This window comes from Olea europaea, chromosome 2 (genome assembly GCF_002742605.1).
Source record: "Olea europaea var. sylvestris chromosome 2, O_europaea_v1, whole genome shotgun sequence".
In the NCBI taxonomy this organism is placed as follows: domain Eukaryota; kingdom Viridiplantae; phylum Streptophyta; class Magnoliopsida; order Lamiales; family Oleaceae; genus Olea; species Olea europaea.
The window spans coordinates 30,764,929-30,777,748 of NC_036238.1; the positions used below are offsets into that span (position 1 = coordinate 30,764,929).

The following is a 12,820-nucleotide window of genomic DNA, read 5'->3' on the forward strand; positions in this document are numbered from 1 at the left end:
ATGTTTCTCTAATCCCTAATTTTGAGCCTCATTTTCCGGTTATCATTCATTGTGTTGGCATTAGTTAGAAGGAATAAGGTAGTTTGACATGGTGTTGTGAATTGGGGGTAAATTCATGGTGGTGTTTTAGGAGAAATAGGAAGAATTTCACATTGCACACCAAGTGTTCGACGAAATGCCACATTAACGCATGTTTTGATATTTTGGGCTTTTCACTTATGTAATAGTTTACATCGTTATTATGTAGCGTTTTTGTCGAAAAATCATGTGATATTTCAATAGAAAACATTACCCTAACATTTGAATTCACAAAGGCATTTCATGGTTCAACATATCCACTTTGATCTACATCAAATGCATCTATTGGCTCTCCTACTATATTTAAAATTTTGCTAAAAAAGCAAGTTAACAAACCTGAATTGATTCTTGAGGAGTTCCTTTAACTTGATGAAGGGCCCAAATATTTGGAGACCATGAACCTCTATCGTTCTGGCAGTTGAAGGCTAGTGATATTCCTCCTCGAATGACAGCACCGCTATTCTCCCCCTCTGAGACTGTTGTGTGCAGCAACTCCATTGTGCCTCCGTGCCACATTGGAACCTTGAATGAAGTGATTAAACCACTTGGCAGCATCACATTGGCCATGCTTCCATTTTCGAGCGCCATCCTAATGACACAACTATCGCTAATACCCGAAAAAGTGACTCCGTCAATACAAAATTCACTTGCCAAGCAATCCACATCTATTGGTGGAAATGAGAATGAAGCAACTGTTTGCAATGCTAAATCTCTTTTTCTACTGAATTTCTGCCTTCTAGCCAAGAGAATATAAGGGCGTAAAGAAATGTCTTTGGTTACCAGTTTTATGGTAGAAAGAGAGATGGATGTTGGAAAGGGGAAAGAAGTGTAGATAATGCTCATCATCCGCTTCCACTGTGAATTACTCTTTTACCAGTCCTGTCCAGCACCCGTTGATTCTATAAATGGACAAAATCGAGGGAACTGGATATGTCCTTTATCTTCACTGCACAACTCTACTAGATAATATTTCAATTGGTTGGTTCTGATTCAAACTTCAAAGATATTTTGGAGTATATTTATCTCTATTGTTGTCCTCTAGCTTCGCAAGTTGTAGGGACATTTGAATTAGTCTCTCTCTTCCTCCTCCTTGAAAGAACTTATCCCACGCTATAAGGCAGGGAATGGGAAATTAAGCTACAGCAATACACATTGATCAGCCTTTTCTCTCGCTGGATCGAAATAACTCAACATTAAACATTCAAAATGAGTTCTTAAGAATATTTAAAGGAAAACTCAAGGAAAGAAAAATGTTAACCTAAATTATATATTTTAATGTACTTCTTCCTTTTCTACAACTCAGACTCATATTTATACAGTAGTAAACTCGCAAGAGCACAAGTTTAACATTAATTAATATTTTAGATGATGTGATTGCAAATTATCATGCTCTATAACTTGTTCCCCTCACCACTCCTCACCCGGGTTGACAGTCACAGGAACCAACATTGAAGCAGGGCCAGTGCAGATAAAATAGTCCTTCCATAATTGTCCGATCATGAACCTGGGCTAGACAAATATATTTCGTCAAAACCCATCCTTATTAACCTGAAGAAGAGCTCACGCTCCTGATAGATGGTTTCATTTTTGGAAGGTGCACTTGCATGAATTGGCTTTGATCTTTCCGCTGGTGGGGCAGCATAGATTCTGCTAAGCTTATGCTTCAATTGCTCCCAGCCGAAAGAGAACAAACGAGGATCTTCAGATTTCATAGCTTCAGATGGAAACATGGTTTCAGAAGCTGAGGTCAAATGCGGGTGTGTACAGTAAGAGTAGCCTTACAATCCTTGGACTCCTGTATTGCTTCTTTTCTTCGACTTGAAATAACTCAGTAAAGCAGTGTTGAGGTTGATAGCCTTGTGCCATTATTCTTCACAATAACTGCTGTTGCCAGGGGCGGACCCAGACGACTTGGCTTAGGGGGGCAAAAATAAAATTTACAGGATATCTTCTAATAAAAAAAACTAAGGAAAAAAAAAAGAAAAAAAAAAAAAGCTAAGCAATAATTTTTTTTCCCCAAAATCTAGGGGGTCAATTGCCCCTTCCCCCCAAAACCCCCCCCCCCCCCCCCCTAGCTTAACGGATATAGTGACACTACATAGCTTATTTCAACAGTTCCGCTGCTGCAGCTCAATTCAACCTGCCATGATATGAAAATTGATCTTACCCATTCAATCTCTATATATAATCTCCAATTACAACAGTTGATTTCTTAATCACCACAGAAAATTATATGATCGGATAAGAACTGACTTATGAATTATTGAAAGCATCAGAGGAAAACGAACAGTCTGAGTAAACAGGTAGTGGAAGATCCGATTCCCAGGAAAAAGGCAATAAAGATGCAAATTGTAATAAAACGTATTCCAAAGATTCGAGGAAATATTATTCACTTTGTAACCGTAACAACTGAAATTGATTTCCCAATGATAAAAATTAGAATCATATGAAAAAAATTGCCTGCCCAAAGATGAGTATTAGATAATTAAGACAGACAGTTTCCAGTCACAGAAGAAAGAGTAGAATGAAACAGTACCTGGAAAGCATCAATTGAATCTGAATCAACATCTTTTACTGTCCATTCAGAAGTCTTGAGAGCAGAACTTTTGGAATTTGGTCCAGACACCTCATTGATGACCAAACCAATGCCACCTTTAGTGTTGGTATAACCTGCCCCCGTTCCTTGGCAGGAAGAGTATAGAGAACCTCCTTAACATGGCCATTGGGTATCTGAAGTTTCAGTGAGCTTCCATTTCTAACTGTCAGCTAAACTGTAGGAACATCGCCTGATTCTAAGAATTTAATACCTTTCCGTCCCAACTTCTAGTCAAGAGTCTCAGGAAAAGAGGTGTCCGTGTCTGTTTCTGAGACAGATGACGAAGATCTAGTTACAAAAGCTTTAGGGAGAGAGAAGGATACAAGAGAAGCCATGAAAAGATAAAGTCTAACTAGTGGAATAAATCCATTGCTATTTGATCCTCCCACTCCACACTATACTTGATTCCAAATTACTGGCTAGTTTTCCCTACTATTTTTAGTTTATATTCTCTATATTGTCCGTATTATAGTTTAAACTATTAAACATTCTGAAATTACTCGCTGAAATCTAATTATTGAAATTAATAACATTTCCAATATACACATGAAATGATTTTCCTATCTACTCTCTTTTTCTGTATGCACTACAACAGATATCCTAAAAAAATTTCTTGAGGGAAAACCAATCCAGATATTGAAGGGGGGGGGGGGGGGGGGGGGGGGAGCACCCACCAAGAATAGCAGTTCAAATAGACCTGCTTCCTGCATTAAATTTAAGCTAATCATGGAATGAAAAATAACCTTGGCTTCTCGGACAAATTCTGAAGCAAAAACAAACATAATTTCCAATGAACCAATTAACCAACATAATTTTTAATTTTCAATAAACAAGAATATGCATCTCTCAATGAAGATATAACAATGGGAGATACTCGGGAGGAGACTGACAGCCAATCACAGGATTGTACCCGAGTCAAAGAACATCCGAGGTGTAAAGTATTCTCTGATTTCTGAAAAAGAAACCCCATGGAGATAAAATTAAGCTAAGATAAAAAATACTGAAGGACTACAGCTGTAAGCAGCATATACAACCAACATTTACTTCAGATTTAACAAAAAAAAAAAAAAAAAAAAAAAAAAAAAAAAAAAAAAATTCCTCCACCACATGAAACGGCATCAAGGACAGAATCAGGAAAAGAATAAAGTACAAAAAATTATAAATGGCATTGGCATTAGAGGTCCTTGACTCCCATCAGCCCAAGGATGCTGCATATGCAAGATCTCAAGCCAAGATGTTGCCACCAGAGACTTGGAACCTCATCCATCCCTGCCGGTGGGTCTCTCCTCCAACCACCAGCTGGTTTTGCCATTATAATCTGCCACAGCAACAAAAACACATTAGTGAGAAATGACTAGAATAAAAAAGGATTTAACAGGCCAATGTTAAAAAGAAAAATCTCGGAAAGGAGAAGGTAGGTGAGAAAAATATCATTCCGGACGCAAAAAACTTGAACGTGATGATAAGGATTATGCATACTTGAATCATTGGGACTACAGTCACATTCTTAGCACAAGTGATGCATTCTTCATTTTAATTTTCCCCCAGTTGAATTGGTTGGTTGTTTTGGGTTGTTGTGTGTGTTTGGGTAGGCTGGTAGCTAGTGTGATGAAATTCTTGCTACTTTCTGTACTTTTTGTTTGGATTAATTCAGAGTAAATCTGACAATATATACAGTATATTCTTGCAAAATGAGTGACCAAGTGTTACAAAACTATATCCAGACCTCCTAAAACCTTTACAGACAAGTTCAAAGAATTAGTAGGTTACTTCAAGAATCATCGGCAGGAAACAAAAGGAGGCCCATGCCTGAAAAGTGAGGAAACATTAACTCTTTGGAAGTTCGTAGCAGATGAAAAACGACATTCAAAATATCTCTGTTTCCTTGGGAAGGGGGTATTCAATCTCATCTAATTTGACAATGCCTCGTCTAGAAAACGAATAGTTTGCACAGCGGCAGGTGGAGATACAAAATATACACATTGGCAGTTCCCAAATAACTGGCCAATTTTAGCATTTCTCTTTATACAATCGTAATTGCCTAAATTTGTCAAGTATATAGATTAAGGTAATATAAACTTCCTCCCATTCTCTTCTCTACACCTTTTTGGTTGATGGAAGGTCAGCAAAAACTATGTTTAATTGATCTCGCTTAAGATGTGATGATACGCCAAATAATTGTAATTTCAGCACCCAAATTTCTCACTCAAACATTATACGGGCAGCACATTCATGATATGCAGAGAAAGCATTGCCTCTTCCATGATAAACTGATAGGTTTTATGAAAGGAAAATTTGTGCGCAAGTGAACAAATTAAAATATGTACCAACGTTATTAAGAAAAGAGAAAGCATTAATAACTGATATTAGAATTGAATGTGCTCCTCTACCATATCCGTACAAATAGAATAGCCCATTTATACAGAATGGTAAAGAGGTCCTATATTATCATCGACCATAGGAATGAAAGGTCTTAGCCTTTGCTTGGCAAGCTGTTGTAAGTTTTCGATGAGATCCTTAATAATATCCTAGAAGATTCATGATTTCTTCGAGAAAAAATTCTCTAACAATTGATAAACTCGATTCATATACTTCTACTTCTCTTGATCGAAATAAGAGAATTGGATTTACTTTTAAGAATTCTTCTCTTATTTAAAAAAAAAAACGACACTTTTGAAGTTGATAAACTGGGTAGATATGTAAAAGATATTATTTCCTTTCCAGCACTTTGGCATGTGTCAAAAAAATATTGTGAAATTTCATGGCAAAAAGCCTGGTCTACTCGTAGCACAGTACAAGCCACATCAGCTGCATACTTGAGAGCAAAATATCTGACAAATATGCAAAATATGAATATGGGTCAACCATCAACTACTGAAAGATAAGAACAACTCAACTTGCTTGATATATTTGAACATTTGATTATTTAACTCCTAACAGAAATAGACTGTGCTACTATCAATCTGCAAACATATAAATTATATCAATTCACTTACATTATCAATCAGGCGCTGGTAACGCATGTCATTTCAACCATATGCATTTCAAAGTCCAAATTATAATCCACATACAAAACCAACTTACATGGTTATGTAGAGATCCATATATTCATTGTAGACACATCCTTGCAGACACCTTCCTTTAAATCAATACCCACTTTGGTGTTTCCAGGTGCATTTTCAGCATATAAAGATGATATGATCTCCATTCCCAGCATTCTCGGCCAAGATTCTGGGCACCATTTCAAAACTTTCACCAAATTTAGCAATTACGTACTGATCTAGTCTGCAAAACGATGAAATGATATAAGATTTTATGTGATAAAGCAGATATGATTCAACCAACCACATTTGTTAGAAAGTCACCAATCATGCATTAAATGATTGAAATTAGAGGTTCTGCAAATCCAGAAAATGGAAAAATCACAAAACACTGAAGGGGACTATGATTGGTACAAGTGGCCACCAACCGCTTATGTGTGATATGCCAAAAGGAGTCTTAATTGGGCCATATGACAGAGACACAAGGATGAGTACCACCATATCATTAAGCAAGCAATTCACACTGCTTCACGACATTGGATAGAAGAAATTTACGCTAGAAATACAATGTTTTGCTTTATCAAATTCAAAATGCTGTACGAGTCAAAGATTTAGTCTCGACCTAGAACTATTTTCTAAACACGTCGTCTGAGAGATACAACCATTTATCGTAGTAAATAAAATAACCAAAATTGAGACCTCAAAGAAAAGAGCATTAGTGAATTCAAGTAGGTGGAAACAAAATAGTACCAAGTTTCTTTGAAAGAAAATTCCTTGAGCCTTCTGGCTAATTCAATTTCAGTAGTTGCAGCTCCAAGTATTATCCGACTGCCCCTGCACATAGCCTAGACAAAAACAGTGTAATGAATTCAGCTAAAATCCTTTTCTTGATCAGGGAATTTGAGCAAAATTTCAACACGGGATAATGAAACAATAAATACTCACCTGTTTTTGGGTTATTTAAACCAATAATAATAAATAAACAACCATTAGGAAATACGATACAGATTATACCTTGTATGTGTTCACCCCATCATCAACTGCTCTTTCAAGATCATCCAATACACTGTCGGTGTTTCCTCGCATAACAATAGTGAAAATAGGATTTCCACCTTGGTCATTTTTTACGACCGTTACCTATAAAATTTTGAGAATATCAATAATGGCATAAGCTATACATTTGAGAGATTGAGACAACTAATGAATCGTCAAACTTTTATGTTTATACCCTAATCCCGCCTATCTCCTTCACCAAAATCGAATCAATATATCCAAGGTCATCTGGGATTGGTTAACTGAGCTTTAACTGTTCTCACATGAAACAAGATTATCAGGCACATGTATAAATCTTATGCACTTTCAAGATCGTCAAATTTACTGTTGGTGCTTCCTCGTAGAACAATAGTGGAAACAGGATTCCCACCTTGGTCATTTTTTATGACCGTTACCTATAAAATTTCGAGAATATCAACAATGGCATAAGCTATACATTTGAGAGATTAAAACAACTAATGAATCGTCAAACTAATGTGTTTATACCCTAATCCCGTCTATTTCCTTCATCGAAATCGAATCAATATATCCAAGGTCATCTAGGATTGGTTAACTGAGTTTTAACTGTTCTCACATGAAACAAGATCATCAGGCACATGTATAAATCTTATGCACTTTCAAGATCGTCAAATATGCTGTCAGTGCTTCCTCGTTGAACAATACTGGAAACAGGATTCCCACCTTGGTCATTTTTTATGATTGTTGCCTATAAAATTTCGAGAATATCAACAATGGCATAAGCTATACATTTGAGAGATTAAAACAACTAATGAATCTTCAAACTAATGTGTTTATATCCTAATCCCGTCTATTTCCTTCATCGAAATCGAATCAATATATCCAAGGTCATCTAGGATTAGTTAACTGAGCTTTAACTGTTCTCACATGAAACAAGATCATTAGGCACATGTATAAATCTTATGCACTTTCAAGATCGTCAAATATACTGTCGGTGCTTCCTCGTAGAACAATAGTGGAAACAGGATTCCCACCTTGGTCATTTTTTATGATTGTTCCCTATAAAATTTCGAGAATATCAACAATGGCATAAGCTATACATTTGAGAGATTAAAACAACTAATGAATCGTCAAACTAATGTGTTTATACCCTAATCCCGTCTATTTCCTTCATCAAAATCGAATCAATATATCCAAGGTCATCTGGGTTTGGTTGATTGAGCTTTAACCATTCTCACATGAAACAAGATCATCAGGCACATGTATAAATCTTATCCACTTTCAAGATCGTCCAATATACTGTCGGTGTTCTGCGAGAACAATAGTGGAAACAGGATTTCCACTTGGTCATTTTTTACGGCCATTACCTATAAAATTTTGAGAATATCAATACTGGCATAAGCTATACATTTGAGAGATTAAAACAACTAATGAATCGTCAAACTTATATGTTTATACACTAATCCCGCCTATTTCCTTCACCGAAATCGAATGAATATATTCGAGTTCATCTGGGTTTGGTTGACTGAGCTTTGACTCTTCTCACATGAAACAAGATCATCAAGCATATGTATAAATCTTACGCACTTTAGTGAAGTTAATCTATGCTTACAAGGGCAACAGAGCCAGCAGTGCGACGAACCGTCGCAGTTCAAATTTCGAGCTGACTTTTAGTACCATCAGCCTGCAAAACAAAGCTTTGATATTCCAATCATATTATTGAAGCACTTTCAATGAACCTGTAAGGAGACAACAGTACACGATCCCTGATTTAATTGACTGATAGGCAGGTAGAAATTAATAATCAGTACCATGTGAGAACGGAGAGCCAAACGCAGTAATTTTGATTGACAAGGATTCTCACAAAACATACATATTAAAGGACGATCTGCAAACATAATTACAGCCGGGCAAAACGAAATAAAGCAACAAACGCTTTTGTTACCTCTGCGTTTTATTTTATTTTATCTGGATTTTCTTTTCTTTTAAAGTCGAAGCAAAAAAAAAAAAAAAAACTATATAGTTTTATTTTTTTTTTTATTTGGTTTTTTTTTTTTTTAAAAATCAAAAAAAAAAAAAAAAAAAAAAACTATATAGTTTTATTTATTTATTTATTTATTTTGATAACTAGGTGTCCCAATTTCCCCAGACTAAATCCTGGACCCCTAGCCACCGGCCCCTCAACGACTAGCGGAAGTAAACCGCAGGTTGTGCCCTTGTTGGATCACAGGTTCTCACCCGGTCTAAACTCCTGGCCTCAAGAGAGCTTTCCTCCATAGTGATTAATCCACCAATAAATTGCCCCTTTATTGGATCAAAGGTTCCCACCAGGAATCGAACTCTTCACGCTGAGGTTGCGAGCGCGCCAAAGGTGATTGATCCACCAACTCGGATATGCCCTGGGGGCAAAAAAAAAAAAAAAAAAACTATATAATTGGTTAGATGTCTCATTGCTTTGGCACTTTTAATTTTAGTCTGAGATTAGTGCTATTATTTTGTGATTGCTACTTAATTAATATACAACTCCTGTTAATTAATATACAACTCCTGTTTCAGCTCCATTAAAATCAAAATTTTTGAAAAAAATGTATTTTGAAATAGTGATTTTTTGGAGAATGTGTCGTTAAAATTAAGGATTTTTTTTATTTACATATAATATTATTTTATGAGAGAATGTATGGTTGAAAAAATATATTTTTTGAAGAATGAACCCAAATAGGGGCATAGTTGCTTCTTCAAACACAATTTCACACATGTTTTTAGTTGCAATCTAGAATTTTAATTCTGTTGAAATCAATGAAGGCTTTTTAGATGTTTTATGTTTTAGATAAAACTATGAGTATAGTTCTATATTCTTATGACTTTTTGTATTATTTTATCTTTTTATATTGAGGCTTATGCCTCACCTCATAGAGGCAATATGTCTCAACTTTGCTTTTTCGAACACTGATCTTGATAGAAGTTCAATGTTACCCATTTTTAGTAGAAGATTGAGTCCTACCTCGATCACCCGACTAATCTAAATGTTAGGTTTTTAATTATAATTGGCATTCTATGAACAAAAAAGGACTTAATTAAACATGTCTAAAAGTCAAGGCGTGAAGTGCAATATTATATACTTGAGTTGGGCTAGGGTTTGAGCTTGGAAAATTATGGCTCATAAGTTAAAATCTATTTATATAGACACGTAGATGAACTAAAAAAAAGGAAAAGAGGGGCGGCCCCAATATATTCATGTATACGTCTACAGCCGAAAAATAGAAGAAAAAAGGGTTGCTTGCTGCTGAAGAAAATAACATAAAGGCTGCCTGCTGTGAAATATATCATATACATATACAAATTATGCTAGTTTTTCAAGAGTCAAACATGGTGGCTAAACTATATTATACAAACAAGAAAAAAGGCGACTGTATGAGGAATTAAAAGATAAAAACTATAGAAAAGGTGGCTGAAATTGTCTCATATATGTACACAGGAATTGAGGAAGACAAGGTGCTGGCTACTAGTACATACAAACACGAAAATTGAGGCAAATTTGAGGTAATATACAAACACAAGAGATAGCCACTTGGAGTTCGTTTGAATAGTTAAAAATTGAGAACTGCTATCATATATATACACAACACTGTTGGCGGCGGCTTTGGAAGAATTGAGGCACAAGAATTCATGAATTAGGAAATTGAGGCTGCTGAATTATATATATATTTACACAGATTGGAGGCTGGTCTTTTTGGACTGAAAGAAAGGGGAAACCGGAGCAATACATGCAAATATAAACGGCGACTACTGGTGGTTGCTTTTGGATTAGAATTGGATTTTAGAATTAACAATACAAGTGCAGCTTTGGACACATATAAGGGACGGCAAGAAGAATTTTAGAAAGCAGAATAGTGGCGGCAGTAAGGAAAACACGGAGAAGACTCGTCAAACATGACTGGGACAGAATTGGAAAAAGATGGCAACTCTAATTGGATATAAATTACATCCTGTCAACTTATATACATATTGCTTTTGAGATCCAGCAACCAAGTTTTGGAAAACATCAAAGGTCTTGAAGACAAAACACCGGTGCTTCCTTAATCTTGTAAGGAACGGACTCTCTCATTGGGGATCGAGAGAGGTGGACGACAAGCGCAATGAATTGGACAAGAACAGGTGGTTCTTGATATTCCACTTGGTTATACAATCAGCTAAGAACCAGGAGGCTGTAGTGGACAGCAGATTGGATTGCAGGAGGTAGATAGAAAAATCTAGTAGGAGACTAGTTGCATCTACGACAGTAGATCGTGAGACTGGAACAACTGGTCTGATTGGGTATGGAGTTTGGGAACTTGTACTTGCTAAATTGGAATAGTGGAAGTCACTGGCTTGGTCCCGAAGTTTTACCCACATTGGGGTTTCTCCGTCATCATATCGTAAGTTGTGTTTTTACTGTTTTATTTACTTTACGCATTACAAAGAGACAGTTCAACCTTAGGAATTAATTGGACTTGATTGTTTAACCATCTAGACGACTAATAATAAGTGACTTGTTGCTTATATTAGTAATTCTGCAGTAAGACCAAATAATTGTTAATTGGAACGTAAACTTAGTAAGCTTAAAACTTGAATTTGACGTTGCAACGCGTTAGGTGTTTTTTTAAGCGTTACCCATAAATTTTCAAGTGGTATCAGAGCTAAAACTCGAGTCCTGACTCATTGTTGTCTAGATGAGTCAATCACTGTTCGTGCCTCCGTATTTTGACGAAAGCAACTATGCCTACTGGAAGGTTAGGATGCGTGCTTTTCTTAAATCCTTAGACGAACGTGTTTGGGTGAGTGTACAAAATGGTCGAAAACCTCCTTCTACAACTGTGTCAGGTGTTGTCAATCTAATTGATATTTCACTTTGGACTAAGGAAAAATTAACTGATTGCAATTGGAATAGCAAAGGACTTCATGCCTTGTTTATGACCGTGTCTCCTGAAGAATTTATGAGAGTATCAATGTGTAACTGCTAAAGAGGTATGCGACATTCTAGAGACTACACATGAGGGAACTAAAACTGTAAAAAATTCAAAATTGTAAATGCTAACCTCTAGGTTTGAAGAAATCAGGATGAAAGATGATGAATCATGTGATGAGTTTTATGCAAAATTGAATGACATTGTAAACTCTAGTTTCAACCTAGGTGAAAAGATTTTCGAGTCAAAAATTGTGAGAAAGGTTCTTAGGTCTTTGCCTGAGAGATTTAGACCTAAGGTTACAATGATTGAAGAGAGTATGGATCTGGACATGATTAAGATAGAAGAACTTGTAGGATCCCTTCAAACCTATGAACTCACCATCTCACAACCTAAGTAAATCAAGTCCATAGTACTGAACATGGTCAGAGAAGAAGAGTCTGAGGCATCTGACATAGAAACCCTTAGAGATAAGGAAATAGCTTATTTCGTAAAGAAATTTCAGAAAGCTTTAAAGGGCAAGAGATGGCCCCAAGACAAAAAGAGAGGAGCCCCTAGTAAATTTCAAAAAGAGAAGTTTGATAAACCAACTGCTAGGAATTCTAGTAAGAAATCTCAAGTTGTTAGGTGCCATGAGTGTCAGGGATTTGGGCACTATAGGAATGAATGTCCTAACTTTAAGAAAAATCTGAAAAAGGGAAGGAGTAAGGCATTAGCTGTGTCATTGACTGATGATGATTCAAGCTCAAGTGATAAAAGTGATTTCTCCAACAGTGAAGATGAAAAGGGTTATATGGTTTTTGTGTCTACAGTTAAGAGTGAGTCAGATAAGGACAGTGGGAAGGTTGAAGAGGATGTAGAGAGTGAGAAGTCTAGTGAAGATACTGAGGATGAGACGGATATACATGAGGCTTACCAACTTCTGTTTAAGGAGAGTCTCAAGATCAAAAAGGTAAATAAGGCCCCATTTAAGAAGGTAGACGAGCTTGAGAGAGAGAAAGAGAGACTCACTAATGATCTTTAGGTCTCATCTAAAAACCTTAGAGAGTTGAAGTGTGTTAATGAGAAGCTAGAGGACAAGATTAAGACACTAACTTGTGAGTTAGAGAAATCTAATACTCAACTGTAGTCTTTTATGAGTGGGACTAAGA

At 36.2% G+C, this 12,820-nt stretch overlaps 2 protein-coding genes and 1 long non-coding RNA gene across 9 annotated transcripts in view; 1 reads left to right on the top strand and 2 right to left on the bottom strand.

Moving 5' to 3' along the window:
- Positions 1 to 2,015, bottom strand: part of LOC111370631 (protein NDH-DEPENDENT CYCLIC ELECTRON FLOW 5-like) — a 16,364-nt gene extending 14,349 nt beyond the window's left edge. Inside the window, exon 1 of the mRNA XM_022992447.1 lies at positions 415 to 2,015. Within this exon, the coding sequence (XP_022848215.1) occupies positions 415 to 924 (510 nt within the window). The 5' untranslated portion in view covers positions 925 to 2,015. The remainder of the gene's footprint in view (positions 1 to 414) is intronic.
- A 140-nt stretch (positions 2,016 to 2,155) lies between these two features.
- LOC111370639 lies at positions 2,156 to 8,689 on the bottom strand. Of its 7 annotated transcripts, none has more exons than XR_002698466.1 (8): positions 8,538 to 8,689; positions 6,944 to 8,410; positions 6,730 to 6,852; positions 6,466 to 6,560; positions 5,759 to 5,959; positions 3,349 to 3,992; positions 2,615 to 2,942; positions 2,156 to 2,218 (listed from the first exon to the last, which is right to left on the bottom strand). It is a non-coding gene; the product is annotated as an uncharacterized LOC111370639 (long non-coding RNA). The 7 variants fall into 7 exon arrangements; XR_002698465.1 differs by having other exon boundaries at positions 6,944 to 8,423; XR_002698471.1 differs by having other exon boundaries at positions 6,944 to 8,093; positions 8,339 to 8,688.
- A 1,502-nt stretch (positions 8,690 to 10,191) lies between these two features.
- LOC111375463 lies at positions 10,192 to 12,069 on the top strand. Its single transcript, XM_022998293.1, has 5 exons — positions 10,192 to 10,231; positions 10,749 to 10,962; positions 11,081 to 11,141; positions 11,436 to 11,713; positions 11,808 to 12,069. The coding sequence occupies exons 1-5, from the start codon at positions 10,192 to 10,194 to the stop codon at positions 12,067 to 12,069; spliced, it is 855 nt and encodes a 284-aa protein (XP_022854061.1).
- Positions 12,070 to 12,820: the final 751 nt, after the last annotated feature.

What these genes read in the sequence shown, in the direction of transcription:
- LOC111375463 (XM_022998293.1), top strand. Translation starts at nt 10,192, where the DNA reads ATGTACACAGGAATTGAGGAAGACAAGGTGCTGGCTACTA. An exon ending in AGACAAGGTGCTGGCTACTA is followed by an intron (nt 10,232 to 10,748) that starts GTACATACAAAC and finishes TTTGAGATCCAG; the next exon opens with CAACCAAGTTTTGGAAAACA. An exon ending in GGTTTCTCCGTCATCATATC is followed by an intron (nt 11,142 to 11,435) that starts GTAAGTTGTGTT and finishes ATTGTTGTCTAG; the next exon opens with ATGAGTCAATCACTGTTCGT.